A 17,437-nucleotide genomic window follows, 5' to 3' on the forward strand; every position below is an offset into this window, starting at 1 on the left:
TGTCAAGTTTGAAGGTACTGTGAACCCATGTGTACACTGGCTATGTTGCAGTGAAAAGCCTGTGTGCTCAAGGTAAATCAGTTTTCCCATCGTAAGCATTTCGCTTGCACAGGATGGAGTGAACTGAACTCTGACAACATCGTAATAATGTATGATATAGATAAACCACCCTCAGGTAATGCTGTACACAGAAATGAAATCCAAGTACAGCCTATTCCAAATATTCATGAACAATAAATATGCACAATTACATGACAATATCCTGTACCTAATACAAAAGGTTCTAGCTGAGAAGGTCTTGGACATTTCAAGAGTTCCATTTATATAAAAAATATTGACTTGGTATTTTAAGGATTTTAAGCTAAGGGACATTTTGAATACAATAGGGATTCATAATCCAGTTTCACAATATAAAGAAAGACCAACTTAAAAACAACCTTTATATTTAAGTATGAGATCATTATTATATTGTTAATTCTTATACACATACTATATTATGTATAATTTTGAGTCCATGGTTTAATGTGAATCAAATAAGGGATGTACGATTGCAAGATTCATGCTGATTTTTGACAAACTGAACCAAAACAATATGTAGAATGTGCTAAAATTATGCATAACTTTCAAAGTCTGCATTTATTTATTAAATAAATCCCTCCTGTATAGACAATGGGAGGGGGTGTTCTCCCCCAGATTTTCAGTTCAAGATTAGATATGTTTCTTATTACCCCCATGTACCGTTCTGACATACAACCCTGTCTATCATACTCAGTATGAGTTTTCCCGTCAGGTTAATACAGTAATGCTAAGCTCACGTCAGCCAACTGCAGTGTGTGCAAGGGTGCCTGCAGAATTTTTTCTGGGCATGGATGATGGGTGGTGGCAAACAATATATGGTGGTTAGCTATTCAGCTTACAGATGTAGGCTAGAGTAACAAGTAGATCTCAGTAAATGTCACTAAAATAAAAGGAGGTCCACTTGTTGGTGTAGGATGTAGCCAAAACATGTTTACAGGTGAATCAGTGGGGGTGGGGGCACTAGCCCCTATGTATGGGAGCCCTTGAATGTATGTTAGGTATTAAAACCTTTACCATCAAAACTATCAGGATCAACATCTTTACTGTAGGACTACTGTCGGATCAGTCTGAGCCTTTACAGCCAAAGATTCTAATCATTAACTGTCACTGTCTGCATCACTACCCATTTAATAATTGACATTCATTGCTGCATCACATTATTAGACCCTTATAGTAAATGACAGATTTTGATGTCTTTATTAGACTGCTCTTAAACACTCTTGAATGCCCTGCTGTATTCAATAAAATTGTTGTATTACTGACAATTGGCATTAATTTCCAATAACAGGTGACTCATGCTGCATATGTTTACCTTAACAAAGCCACACAGCTAATAGAATAAATCCATCCCTCGTGGTAAAACAGTCTGCCAATCAACATTATGTGGAACTTTCTTTTTTTTCTGCATAGTTCATAAATACTAGGTTTATCTCCTAAATTCTGGTATCTCTCACCTGGTTTAATGACAGCTGCATAATAATTGCAATTTAGTTTATTTTATCTTATTTTCTATCTGGATAACATGTATGTCTCATTCAAAATATACATTTTACAACAATGTACATTTACAACATTTGTCTGTATTTAAACACACTTGTTGAAAGGACAGGCACTTTGTAAAAAAAAAAATATTTGCGTATACCTGTCAATACTACATGTATTTGTCATGTGGATAAATGCCAAAATTGAACAATGTATTTTAGTATATTGTTATTGACTTCAATAAAATCTTTTCCAGATAGCTTCCTGAAGCATGGATATGTCTACACTTACAAGTACACCACTACCATCACCAATGGGTTTGTAGGGACACATAACTCCCAATCGGGGTTCAGACTCAGATGTGATGTCATACTCAATGTACCCAAAAGATGCGAAGTTGTGATGCAGGTAGAGATCTTATACCTTTTTTTCTTTGTGATATTTTCTACCATAATTTACTATTTTTCGTGTTTGTTTTCGGACTGTCAAAAAATCAATGCATTATTGCTGTGTGAAACATTCTAAAATGCTCATTTAGTTCCAAAAGCACACAAATGTACAAAAACTCACATCGAAAGAACCAAATCCATGCATGAGTTCAAGGGAATATTGATATAGGTCACACTGCAAAGTAATTACTCTTTATTTGTATGTTAATGGAATGGGAATGTTTTAATCGATTATTAGTCAGCGCCTTGATTTGTTTAGTATATTTCACCCTTATAAAATGCAAAGATATTAGAAAATTCAATTTTACGTAATACTCCCAATATAAATTCAGAATGGGAAGTGTTGGACCCCAGATCTTATTTTGGGGAGTCAAAAACATAAAATGTCAAGAGCCTACTACTGATTGGAAATATGATAAGCTTATTATACCCCTGTCTGTATAGTGGTGGGGTCATATAGCAGTCCTTGTCTCCATCTGGAGAGAAAGATATTAAGATGGATTGTACAATCTTGTTAGTACAGCTACATTAGGTCTGCAGGTTTTCGTGGAATGCCAAGAAACTTAGTAAATATGATGGTCACCACCTGACAAGGCAAATATTACCAAAATTACTTTTTCCATCAATTGTAGTTCAGCTTTTCATATACTCGATGTGCTTATGGGATATTGGCTTGTTGTCTCTCGTCCATCCATTGTCTCTTCTTCTTCTAGAACAAAGTTTTTATATGCCTTTCCTCCTAAACTACTTTGTGGATTGCCATGAAACTTTACACGCACATTCATCCCAATGTATATTTGGTACTAGATCAAAATGATGCAACTAACACACACATACACACAGAGTTTTATATATATATATATATATATATATATATATATATATATATATATATATATATATATATATATATATATAATAAACTGACAACAAATAGTGCAAGAATAGTCTCTAGCTAGCCTAAGTTCTTTCGAATCTGAGTCTTTTTCAATGGCAAAGACAAAACATAGAATGACAAATCAAGAAACACAAAAGCTTTGAAATTACAAAAGTTTGCATAACTATTTTCTACAGGAATAAATTCTTGAAAATGTTTTTTCCGCTAGTTGGCTTCAACTTGACTAATGATTCTGCACATCTATTTATACTGACCGATAAATGGATGAGCCATATTCTGACGGCATCTGTATTCATGTAAATTGATGTAACCATAAATTATATCCAGGATATTTCATTGTTTAGTATAGCATGGACACTGAAAATTGCTATATGTGTGTGTTGTAAGAACCAAATTTATCTAAAATTACCATTAATGTTACTATTTTCATTCAGTATTAAAAAAACCATTAACGCATTCCTCTTCTCCTCCCCAACCCCAACCCATACAGGGTTGAAAAATTATATTCAGATGAAAAATTGGTAACTGAAGCAGAAATAGTACAATGAAAGCTTTTGTGCCAGTCTTGAAACATTTGATACTACTTTTTAATGTTCTGAATAGGTAGTTAACTGTGTGACTGAGAAACAAAAGGCTTCCAAATCTGATGCAGCATATGAAGAGATGGATGGATCAGGAGACCTTGCAGACTTAATTAGCAGGTTTGTGTATCATAAATATTAACAGCCACCAACAGTATAGGTAATATTGATATAAATTACAGTTCATTCAATTTTACAGTTCTCCAGGCTTCACAGCGGGGGACTTAATCCCCTCTATATGTGCTCTGCAGTCAAGGGATAAATATATACATACAAATCACCACCTTGCCTCACTAGGTAAAACATTGTTAACTCCATTGTGGCTGGGCTTGTGGACATTGCAGACTGACATTTGAACAGCTAATAAATGAAGACCACCCATCGAATGACAGAGATGTTAAAAGAGATTTACAACAGTACACTATTTTGAAGAATCAGTCATCTTTATTTTGATCATATTATTATATATTATATTATTATATATTATTATGATCAAAATAAAGATGACTGATTCTGATATTATTATGGTCTTAAAATAAGTAATAGAAAAGAGTGATGTCAACACAACAATGTGCATAATCACAGGAACACTACATCCTACACCTTTATCATGGCTAATGGTACTCAGCAACATTCCTCCTCCACATCTGCATCGCCAGGAAGCAACCACAAAAGTGTTGGCTAAGGTCTATGCCAGTGAGAAACTTCCACAGTAAATGGACATCACCTCACATCCAACAGTCCGCCTGACTTCAAGATGCCCAATCTGGTTCATTGCCAGAGGATATGACAGCTATTTCAGCATGGAGTGTCAAGTGGTCCTTAACAGATGTTACAAACCATCCCCTCATAGCTGAGCCATCTGTCTGCCCTCCTGGCTTCAACCTTCCATGTCATCTGTGGACCACACTGAACCACTTTTGGACAGGACAGGGTCATTGTGCTGTAAATCTTGTCTGATTGGGCCAAGCCACTAACTCTTCCTGTTGCTGTGGAGCTCTTCAGATCATGTCACACTTTGTGAACAACTGTCCATTGTCAAAGTTCCCTGGTGGACTGCAGGCTCTGGTGATGACATCGTTAAATGGCTGAGCATGCACTACACATGATAATAATAATAATTTGAGCTGATACTAAGTTGGAATTTATCTTATTCATGTGTGCCAGTGAGTTTGCATCTACATTTGCAAACTTTCATTCTGATAACAAAGAGAATGCACTGTTTTTTATCTGAGAAAGCCTGATTTAAAATTTCAAGTTACCATAAAGTTACATAATGGACACTGTGAGGCTCACTATCTGCATAGCCTCAGTATCAGTGTATCACTTGATGAAGAGGAGGACATAAAAAAGTGATGAGTGGTATTCATCCTCAATGAGGTTGGAAAAATGGGTGAAGGTTATGACCCTTATGTGCCCATTGAAAACAGGGATACATTCAAATTGTAGCAGTGTTTCCACCAATAAAATGCTAGTGTGTATGTATAGGAAGCTCTATGGCATTGGGATGCAACAAAAATGCAAAGCTGTCTATCTTTGAAAATATGAACTTTGTGACAAAACATGCCTTTATGAGTACTGTAAAACATATATGCAGGTGTTATGTGATGGTCCAGGAGCACGATCATGTCTTAAATGTGGCATTAGAGTCAAATCATACAATCAACTTTGTCAGCCTTGTGGATCTGCCCATGAATGATATAACGTACGCGGAGATAAACCCAAACCTCAAGCACCTGTGGCTGCACAAGTACAGACAGCTACAACAAACTAAACCCCCACTAGTGGAAATATTTTTTGTTTTCTCTATTTGTTCTTCCATCTGTTCATTGTCTACACTTTTGTTTATGGTGCACACTTCAATAGCATTCAAAGTATTTCTGTGAAACATTACACATATAACAGATTTGTGATTCATGTGCCCCTTTTCTATGCTTAAAATATTGTGTTTCTGTCATTTTCTGTCCATCCATTATGCATAATCTACATCTTTCTTTGCTGGAACATTACTTTCAAATGGTTCAAAATATCACTATGAAAGTTGGTTCACTTATTGGACTAGTGATTTATATTGGACTAGTGATTTATATTGGATTAGTGATTTATATTGAATTAGTGATTTATATATTGCCTTCTGCTCTTCTTTTATCTTCATTTTCAATATATTTGATATTTTTTCTGTCTTTTTGTCCATCCATCCATTACCCATACTCCCATTTCTGAAGCAAAACTATCAGACAGTTTAAGATATCGCTATGAAACTTTATACACATATTTAATTAATGATCCAGACATCAATTTGATTATTCACTGTTCTTTAGTTTCAATTTTAAAAATGTTTTTGCCCATTTGTCTGTTTATCCATTCACCATTTATTTGTGCTTTCCAGGGCAAATCTCACAAACAATTTAAGATATCTCTGTGAAACATGGTGCTCATAATAGACTAGTCATACAAATGTCACTTTTTAAAGTTTATGATGAACATTACTATTTTATATGCTGGATATTAATTTAAGATTAATTTTTTTATGGTCATTGACATTTTTACTTGTATGATTTGAGAATTATTATGGTAGTCACAGGATGCTTGAGCAAGATTTGTTCACAGTGTAAATCAAGACATAATGACAGTCAGTTAAGAACAAATAAAACATACGCATTCATATCTCTTATAAAACATACGTATTCATCTCTCTTATAAAACATACATATTCATATCTCATGCATACTGATGCTTTTAGAGAACAACTCATGCTCAATCTAAATCTATTTGCAGGCATGGAATTTACTTCCAAACAAATAATGGTGTAATTGATCCCAGCAGCTTGATCATTTCAAAAGCAGAATCTGTGCCAGTCCTGAATTTAAAACGGGGAATACTCTCTGCGCTTAGTGTCAAGCTTCAAGATGTACAGACTGAGTCAGTGATACATCAGGTAAATATGTTGTAGCCTATATAGAAGAGGTCAAAGGGTCAAAAATAGCAACATATTCTGTAGAAGATCGGACCTTCCTTAATGTATACTACTGGTATACAGACATTCATTAATGTTCTTTTCCCATACAATGAATACATTGATTCAGATTGATTCATTGGCATCAGGAGATGAGAAATGGATTTAATTCATTCCCAAAACCTGGAAATAACAATCTAAATATTGAACAGTTATGCACAACCCATCTCCCTGTGAGTTAACAGTTGTTATTTTGTCATTTTATGTCAAGTTACAAAGGCCTTAATTTGTCATTTTATGTCAAGTTACAAAGGCCTTAATTTGTCATTTTATGTCAAGTTACAAAGGCCTTAATTTGTCATTTTAGGTCAAGTTACAAAGGCTTTAATTTGTCATTGTGTGTCTAGGAGGTGCAATAGCACGGTACATAGTGAAATTAGAATTTTGTCTTAGATGACGGTGATAATCAACATAGTGTGACTTTGGGTCCACCTGGACTACCTGTTGTAGGCATAGTGATTTCTTCTTCCTCCCAAGACATGAAAAATTAATACAAACTGCACAGACTCAGATCTGCTATTACATAATGCATTGGCACATCTAAATCTCTGCAGTTTATGAGGAGTAATCAGTGAAAGAAACAATGTAAATACTTATCTGCTGGAGCATTTTGCAGTGGCAGTTCAGGGTGTATGTTGCCTGCAGTTGGACTCCACTTATAATAATACATGTAATAATGAGGACTTTGTATAGCACCTAATCTTTAGAAGCTCTAAGCCCTTTACAACATTAAACAACACCTATAACATAAAAAACATATTTATGATATGATTACAAAAAACAAACACCATGAAATTAGAATACATAAAAAACATGCTGAAATATTTAAGGTAGGAAAAATTATTAGGTCTTTAAGTTTGTTCTTACAGTCGAAATAAGTGAGTTTTGAGAGCACTCTTGAATGAGATCACTGTGTCTTTGTGTCTAAATTCAGTGCGCAATTCATTCCATGTTGCTGGTCCCTGGTATGCAAAAGAACGTTGTCCACATGACTTTGTTTTCATAGTGGGAATAATGAGTATACGATTGTCAGAAGAGGAGTGTAAGTATCTTGCTGGTGTGTACACATGGGTGAGGTCGGATAGGTATGTTGGACTAGAGTCTGTCAGTGAAATGTAGAACAGAGAAACACATTTTGTGTTTGATTCTGGATTGAATGGATAGCCAGTGTAGGGTACAGAGCAGCGGGGAGGTGTGCTCTGATCGTGGTACTCGAAGTATGATCCAAGCAGCTGTGTTTTGAACTTTTTGAAGTTTCTGGAGTAGATATTGAGATGAACCAGACAGAATTGAGTTACAATAGTCCAGTCTTGAAAGTGCTAATGAACACACAAGCGTTTTAGTGGCATCAACTGAAAGATATTTGCAAATGGAGCTGATGCGTCTCAGCTCAAGATATGCAGCCTTGCATATGTTCATGACATGTTGGTGCAGTGTGAGAGTACTGTCCAGAGTAACACCTAGGTTTTATACTAACTGTGTGAATTTAATGTTGGTGTTGCTGATATTTATTGTTTGAGGTAAAGGAAGTGAATGAGAAAGTCTTTGTGTTGTGATCAGAATGGTCTCTAGTTTTATTTTCATTCATCTGCAGCTTGTTACATGTCATCCATGATTTCACATCAGAAATGCGCCTTGGTTGGTAGCATCAAATTCAGTTGGGTGGCTAGATTTGTATATCTGGGTGTCATCAGCATACAATTGGTGAGACACTGGATGATGATCTATGACACTTGAGAGCAACTGAGTGTATAGAATGAAGAGAACAGGTCCAAGAACAGACCCCTGTCCAAGAACGGAACATTTTGGTTCATGTTCAGAATTAGATAATAATCCAAAGACTTAGAAAATCATTAAATTGACTGATTTATTTAATACAAAGCATGTATAATTGAGTATATATCGTAATTAAAAGTGAAAACACAGAATCCAAAAATAATTTGCCAGTGGTGTTCATTTACCTGTGTTCATTTGCCAGTGGTGTTCTGCTTGTTTGCCAGTAGTAAATTTGTTTCAGGAGAAGAATTGTTGCTCTATATAATTTGATTCTTGCATTTGATAGCAAACTCAAAAAAGGATGCCACTTTACTCCTAGTAGATTGCTGCAATTCATTGAATGCAAATGCTGTCTTCTTCCTTGTGTAAGATTAAATAATGAAAACCAGTCATTTAATTGTTTGTTTAATATTCATTGTAGAAAAACTTCCAATGTGATATAGCAAATGAGTTTTGACTCAGTGTACATTGAATTTTAGCAGAACATTTTGGTTCATGTTCTGAATTAGATCATAATTCTAAAGATATAGAAAATCATTAAATTGACTTATCTAATACAAAGCATGTACATGTCACTACTGAATACAACCTTTGTATATTACTCCAGGCACTAATAAGTGACATGAAAAGACAATATTTTAATAGAAACTAAATGATTTATGAAAACAGCAGGTGGCTATAGCATCACAAATCAGGGCTGAGTAGAATTGTTTTTTGCCATCCTAGTGTATTGAAAGCAAGTTCACAAGACCAGAGGTTACTACTGTGAATTCATTAATTTTCCAGTTTTCATGGTATTTGGAAAAATTTGAACTTTATTTGTCTATGCTTAAATATGTGGATTATTTGGAAGGTGTCAGAAAAAAATCATTTGTTGGAGCTTTAAATTTGTGGTTTTGAAGCAACCATGACATTTACTTCAATTGACAGCATTTCACCTAAATTGCTCCTCATTGCTTTTACTCAATAATGGCTAGATGGAACCATTTCTTAGACAAATAGGAATTTAATGTTATTAAAATTTATTTATTGTTTGGTATATCTCAGCTCAATTAACTTTAGATTACGTCTTAGGTGTGTATGCACCTTAGTGACATTTGAACAATGCTTAAGTCCCTTTTGATTTTCAGAATTTTGTGATTTTACTGTACATATTATCCCAATGGCAGGGAATATTTTGGGGGACAGAGCATTTTAAAGGGACAAAACACAACACTTGAGTATTGGTAAAAATGAAACAATCTTGGTAATTGTGCCATAATAACATCATCTTTTGTACTGCACTACTATCTATTCTATGGACTTTTACAAGTAGTTTTCTTAAAGGGAGTAGTGACTTTTAGTTAATTTTAGCATTGTAATATCTTTTTTAAATAAATGAATACACAAAGAAAATTTTAAAAAATTCAAATTGAACAATTTCTAGTCCACTAATATTTTGTTTAGTAACAATCTGGGGTGTTTTGAATATCATTACAAAAATTACTGAGTTGTATATGGAAATTTAAAATAGTACATTCTCTTGTAAAATTTTTTGGGCAATTCAAATTAAATAATTTCTTGCTTACACATATTTTTGTGTGGTAAGACTGGGGGTGTTTTCAGAATCATTAGAAAAGTTCTGGCTCATAGTGAAAGTTTAAATAATGCAATTTTTAAATAAATAAATAAACATCTCAAGAACTTTCAAGAAATTCAAATGAAAATGTTCTGGCTTATTTTTCCATGCTGTAAGACTGGGTGTTTTGAGAATCTTTAAAAATTACTGGCACATTAGTGGAACTACTGAATTAACAGTATTTAATTGCAAGCAGTTAAAAATTCATAGACCAGTTAGACTCAAGACAGTTTAGATCTGTTAGAGGCTAATTTGCATGCACTAAAACCTGTAAAAGTGCTTCTTGCAGCATAAATCATGCCACTGGTCCAGGCCATATAGCACTTATTACAGCATTTGTCATTATTCAGATGGCATGTCAGTCAACTCTCTATTCAGCAGTATTTCAAAATGTAGAAATGGAGAATACCAAGCCCGTTGACAAATTATGACTAGTTACTAGTTGTGATGAAGATTTCTTCTATTGGATCAGAGATCACACCAATCATTATGCAGATTAGAGATTATATGGAACAGCTATATGAGAAAGTGGAAGCTTGTCACACCTTATGAATTAAGACTTTTTGCATTGTATATGGCTATATATGCTTTGGGTGCATAAATCTGATTTTAACAGCGGCAATAAATTACTGATTGCTGTTGTATTGCTTATGTGTTTTCATGCTGAAAAAAAACACCTTCTATTTGATTGTCAGTATGACACAATCCAATAATGCACCTGGCTTAGGACATGCATAAAACTGTCAACTTTTTCAATGATGCCATACTATAGGATTATGCCTAGATCATCATGATTTGTGTTCACTGCATTAGTAGTCTGCAGTATTATACCTAGATCATCATGAGAGAAAATTACTTGTGTTCTCTGCATTAGTAGTCTGTAGGATTATGCCTAGATCATCATGACTTGTGTTCACTGCATTAGTAGTCTGCAGTATCATACCTAGATCATCATGAGAGAAAATTACTTGTGTTCTCTGCATTAGTAGTCTGTAGGATTATACCTAGATAATCAGGATTTATGTTCACAGCATTAGTAGTCTGGAATATTATGCCTAGATCATCATGACTTGTGTTCACTGCATTAGTAGTCTGTAGGATTATTCCTAGATCATGGTGACTTGTGTTCACTGCATTGGTAGTCTGTAGGATTATACCTAGATCATCATGACTTGTGTTCACTGCAATGGTAGTCTGTAGGATTATACCTAGATCATCATGACTTGTGTTCACTGCATTCGTAGTCTGTAGGATTATACCTAGATCATCATGACTTGTGTTCACTGCATTGGTAGTCTGAAGGATTATGCCTAGATCATCATGACTAGTGTTCACTGCATTGGTAGTCTGTAAGATTATGCCTTGATCATCATGACTTGTGTTCACTGCATTAGTAGTCTTTCATTTACAATTAATTTGAATCCTGGTGTTACACTATCCTTTCCTTAATTTAAATTATATGCTGGTAACATTTTCTTCCTTATGGAATTCAGTTCTTTTAGGGACATACAGGGTTACCATGTGTTTCCAAGGGGTTTCAGTATACCATCTTATTCTTACATATACAACTAAGAGACTGTTAAGAATTTGTGCTAATAGGAATAACAGCACAACCTGTTTAATATTAAAGGACACAGTCCCCTCTCTGGCAAAAGAATTTTCTTGCTATTGTCATTGTTTCCTTCAACACATCGTATACTAATAAGGTTTGTGCTCTCACATGAAAAGAGAAGAAAATCAGCTGTAATTGTATGTGTATCTGCATTTTTATTTTTCCTCAGCAAAAAGTTGCAGTGATTGAGAAGCAAAAGAAAAAGACAGCTAAAATGGGTCCTTCTATTATTTACCTAGTATACGTAGTACACGTGCCACCAGGTTGAGTGTACATGCGACATTTAACTATATTGTCATTATTTCTTTTTTAAAAAATCAGAATAATGTCAGGACAGTCTGAAGGAAAGTGTAGCCACAGGAAGGCCAAGCCCTTTGTATGTCTATTGCTCAAAGTACAACATGGAAAATTCTTGTGCACACTGCAAATTGTGATCTTCTGAAACCTGGAATCAAGCTAATTCCAGCTGTAGCTATATGTGGTGGAGAAGCAAACTTCCCTCGTTCTCACTGATGGAATTTGAGGGTTTTTCTCTGAAGAGCACTCCAGTATATTATGTAACCAGCTTCTTTGGTAGCATATGAAGGCCCTCCAGTGGAGGGACTGAACATTTTAGGAGTTGATTGTCTTCTCCCAAAAGAGAGGATATATCAAACACTCCTCATATTCAGGGCAGTGTGTTATTCCCTCCCAAGTGGGAGGTGGTGCACCACTCACCTCGTGCCCCATATAGCATGCTGCTCACTCCTATCACATGTACAGGGAAGCTTATTGCCCCCTCCCACATGGAATGTGTTACACCACTCCAAGAATCAGCAGTGCTTCCTTCTGAGTGATGGCTGTTGAGGATGAAGTCTTCTCTGATTATCACTCAGTGACCTCACTGTATGGGGACAGGTTATGGACTGTGTACACTTTCTCCAAATTCCTTCTCCTCTTGACTTCTCTATAATCTTCCTCCTTCACCACTTTCTCCTCCTCGACTCCTTTTCTCCTCCTCCTCAACTCTCTCCATCTAGACTTGTCAACTCTGCTCTGCTAGTCTTACTTCTGTCTCCCCTCTTAGAGACTCAGGACTCAACTGAACCAGAAGTTCTGTCACCCCCAAAAAATTAAGTATACATACTACACATAGTTGCAATTACAATGCCATAATATTCTGCAAAAATCGAGTGGCTCTCTCAGAGTAACCCTATATTGCTCAGCCGTCTTCCTAGGCAAGACTAAATTTTTGCTTGCTAGTTAGAAGTTATAATTTGAATCAAAACTGTTACCACACCCTTCCATCTCAATTCTGAATGGATGTCGCTTTGACCTGATCCAATCAAACTTAGCAAACAATGTCCTTCTCGCTGTCTGTCTATGTGGGGATGGATTTAGAACATGCCCCATTCCTCGCAGTTCCTCTGATCTTAGGACAAAGCTATAACACATAGGTGGGAAGTCGCTCAATCTAACGCCTGTGCTGATTAAAGATGCTGGATCTTCTCTCTGGTCACAGTAACCTTGCATAAGAGATTAACTCTAGCCTGCAGCTATGTTCAGACATCCAACAATGGCTTGTAATAATACCTTTGTTATACATGACTTACAAACTGGGGCTGAGCAAACATGACAATAGTAATTAAGGCAGTTTAAATACAAAGTGCAGTTTTTATTTTTTTTCTCAAAACATTCAGTACTGGGGTATCTTGTAGTATAAAACTATATAGCACCATAAGTGTTGAAGGGATAGGTTACGGACAGCAATTTACATCAAGTACAGATATTTGAGCAAAACTGCAATTGTCTCACCATTAATTTTTTAGGATTTTCAATAGCCCTATATCTTACCACACAAAACATTTGCAAACTTCTAAATTTCTTGGCACTTTTATATGTATTTATTTAAGAAAGATGATACTGTTTTAAATTTCACTGAGCCCGTACTTCTTGTATGTCAGCTACATATGCCCATACATAATACTTCTTGTATGTCAGCTACATAAGCCTGTACTTTGTGTATGTCAGCTACATATGCCTGTAACTTCCTGTATGTCAGCTACATATGCCTGTACTTTGTGTATGTCAGCTACATATGCCTGTAACTTCCTGTATGTCAGCTACATAAGCCTGTACTTCTTGTATGTCAGCTACATAAGCCTGTACTTTGTGTATGTCAGCTACATATGCCTGTAACTTCCTGTATGTCAGCTACATAAGCCTGTACTTTGTTTATGTCAGCTACATATACTCTTACACTATTGTTATAACAAGTTTTATCAAGTCCTCATGTCAGTAATGACATTGATATATTTGAATGTCTGGTTTACATAGAAATGGCTGCACTATGGATTTTCCTGTTTCAGACCTTGCTATCATTGAATTGTAGTCTCTACCCATTACCAGTGTTTTATACAATTCCATTTCTTCTTTCTGTGAAAGTTTTTTCTTTTGAAACTAATAGTTGAGATTTGACAAAAAAAATTTACTACACTTTTGATCATTTTAATTTGAGCATATTAAATAGATTTTAACCAAACATGATGAGGTGCAATTTCTTTTCATTATTTTGTTTGCTTTTAATATCAAATAGAATAAAGAAGGAAAGGAATAGCCTTCTTATGGGTACTTACACATTTTATAGGGTTATGATCTTGATGGAATCTGAACATAGAGATCACTTTGATGTTCATGTGCATGTCCATCCAGATGTCTGTCCACACCTGAGGTTAACCTCATTGTGGGTTTCTTAATAGCCGGTTGAGATTGTCTGTCTTTCCAACTTGTTTCATTATTCTTACCTGCAAATGATAGGATGTATATATGTCACCTTTCTGGTGCCAGAACCCTTGTCAACAATGTTAAGGTGCTATGTTAACTTTTTTAAACTCACATATCTTCTACACTGGTGAATCTATATGATTTCAGCTTTGGTAAAATATTATAAATTGAAAGTCTTAAAAATGATACACTTGGAGTTCCTGTTTCACCTATGAAAGCAAAACCATGATGCCATTCGCATGCAAGACACCAATTTTGTTTTGCAGAATCCTTGTTTATAGATAAATCTTGTTAGTGTTGTAAATTTATATTTCTCATAGTCTTACCAATCATTGTTCATAAAGCAGTTTTGTTTCTCATTTACATTCAGAATGCATAATTGGGATTTCTTGTGGCTAAGCTTGTAAAGATTTTAATGCAAAAGTTTAATTTCAGCATGCAAAAGATAATCACTTGATTTTTAGTACATGTCTAGCATTGTTTTACCTTTAACATCTCCTATTATAAAAACAGATTTGTTTTTTAATACATTTGAAACAAAGCCACCAGGATCTCCTTATCTTGAGACCTTGTAATAAAGGACACTGTAATAATTTGTTTCTTAATTTTAGAGAGACATATTTGGTGTATGCCCAACTCATTATGAGGTTACACCTGAAAGAATCACAACTAAAAGGAACCTGGTACAATGCAACCTACCACAGATCTTTCTAAAACAGCTCAATCCTTTATCTGCCATTAGAACACTTGAAGGAGGTGTACAAACATCCCCAATATCAGAGGTAGGTGGCTGAAAATTTTATTCCCATCAATTGTTGAGAATTCAGGTAGCTCTTATGATTCATGTAGTTCAATATCAGAAGTAGTTGAATGAAACATTTTCTCGCTATTATAATTGCTTAGAACTCAGGTAGCTCTTAAAATTCATGTAGGTCAGTATCAGAGGTAGGTAAATGGAACATTTTCTCACCATTAATTACTTAGAATTCAGGTAGCTCTTAGAATTCATGTAGGTCAGTATCAGAGGTAGGTAAACGGAACATTTTCTCACCATTAATTGCTTAGAATTCAGGTAGCTCTTATGATTCATGTAGTTCAATATCAGAAGTAGTTGAATGAAACATTTTATCGCTATTATAATTGCTTAGAACTCAGGTAGCTCTTAAAATTCATGTAGGTCAGTATCAGAGGTAGGTGGATGGAACATTTCCTCACCATTAATTACTTAGAATTCAGGTAGCTCTTAGAATTCATGTAGGTCAGTATCAGAGGTAGGTAAACGGAACATTTTCTCACCATTAATTGCTTAGAATTCAGGTAGCTCTTATGATTCATGTAGTTCAATATCAGAAGTAGTTGAATGAAACATTTTCTCGCTATTATAATTGCTTAGAACTCAGGTAGCTCTTAAAATTCATGTAGGTCAGTATCAGACGTAGGTGGATGGAACATTTCCTCACCATTAATTACTTAGAATTCAGGTAGCTCTTAGAATTCATGTAGGTCAGTATCAGAGGTAGGTAAATGGAAAATTTTCTCACCATTAATTACTTAGAATTCAGGTAGCTCTTAGAATTCATGTAGTCAGTATCAGAGGTAGGTGGATTAAACATTTTCTCACTCTTAATTATAATTTAAAGTGCACATTTTCTCTTAGATCTACATGACACTGCCTCATATAGGTCTTATCTTCATTTTTGATAGGGTTATGGCCCTTGACAGCTAACTAAATATCTTCACACAGGAAGCTGCTTGTAATCAGCACAGCACCAGTCAGCACATTATGTTGTAGTTTCATATGAACCTTGTCTAAATATTATTAGTTTTGTCTCATCAACTACATTTAGTATACAGTTATGGACATTTGCAGTAACGTCATGACTGAATTTGTAACTTGTATTGCTCCAGGAGTAGAAACAATTACCTCATTTTCCTGTTTGAATATTTGTTGAATATATTCAGTTATATTTCTATTATTTGTTGTTGTTAATAAAGCTATCAAAATTGATCCTTGTTTGATCACCTACTTGGGTTTTAACCCCCACCACGCTCCCACTTGCCAAGCCACATTAAAAACATTGTGAACTCAGTCATCTAAATTTTATTATGTGTTGGATTTTTTCTTTGGGTTTTTGTATACATTTAGGGGAATTCAGACCAAAAATCTAATGAATGTGGATATGAATTTTTCAATTTATCCTCAAACTCAGTATGATTCAAAATATTCCTTTTACAAAGTAGGGTCAGATCAGGTCAGGTGTTGGGGGTGTTCCAAAATTTCAATAGGACCCCGACTTTCCTCAAATGGGCACCAAAGCAAAAGTCTGCGTGTCTATTTACTTAAAATGTGCATAATATGCAATAAATGTGTGCAAGAATAAAGCCATGGTCAAATTTCAAGTAACCAGTGGTTGTCCGTTTGTGTGTGTGTGCTTTGGGGTTATTATAGTCTGTGGGTGGGGTTCTGGAAACATTGCCCCCCTCCCCAATCATGCTCTGGCTCAAGATGGACAATAGGTAAATTAACTTTTGATTAATTGTTTGTTTAAATGTGGTGACTTTGTCTGGAAAGTGATTTGTTCGCAATGAAAACTGCATGGTCATGCATGTGGTCAGTTTAGTGTAATTACATTTATTGATGTTGATTAATACATAAAGGCATTGTTGACTTTAATATGACCCCTTTTCTATACCATGCTCTCTATCAACTTGAGTAGAATGATAATGGCTGCAGTATTACCTTTTTTAGTTTTATATACATCGCTGCCTTGTATCCCCCATAATTATTCCTCATTTTATCATAAAACGCCAAAAAATATGCACACCCCTTATTTTTAATAATTCACAAAAATGAAGTGGCCAAACACATACACATCCTTGAGGTTGTATGTGGTAGGATTAATATGCTGCAGAAACAGCTTCTGTCTCAGTCGATATTTAAGCCACACAAGCTCCCTGATGTATTTACATGAGTCAGTTTGTATCTGTACAGACAGAGATCAGAACAGTTTATTTTGCATCTGTAACTCAAAGAGAAATAAATTATTTTGATTGAAATTATCAAGCAGGAAATTAATATTCTGTATGCTTGAACTCAAAGCAAAATTAATACAAGCTTTTATCTAAACCAGTATGAACTATGGTAAATCTGTTTTCCCTAATAT

The 17,437-nt window shown here is 35.0% G+C and overlaps 1 protein-coding gene across 1 annotated transcript in view; it reads left to right on the top strand.

Moving 5' to 3' along the window:
* The window catches only part of LOC149806893 (uncharacterized), a 248,378-nt gene that overhangs the window by 21,261 nt on the left and 209,680 nt on the right, over positions 1–17,437 (top strand). Inside the window, exons 3-6 of the mRNA XM_089959232.1 lie at positions 1,817–1,968; positions 3,511–3,608; positions 6,267–6,426; positions 14,885–15,055. Of these exons, the coding sequence (XP_089815358.1) occupies positions 1,817–1,968; positions 3,511–3,608; positions 6,267–6,426; positions 14,885–15,055 (581 nt within the window). The remainder of the gene's footprint in view (positions 1–1,816; positions 1,969–3,510; positions 3,609–6,266; positions 6,427–14,884; positions 15,056–17,437) is intronic.

This window comes from Sinohyriopsis cumingii, chromosome 1 (genome assembly GCF_028554795.1).
Source record: "Sinohyriopsis cumingii isolate HCF-2022 chromosome 1, ASM2855479v2, whole genome shotgun sequence".
Classification (NCBI taxonomy): Eukaryota; Metazoa; Mollusca; class Bivalvia; order Unionida; family Unionidae; genus Sinohyriopsis; species Sinohyriopsis cumingii.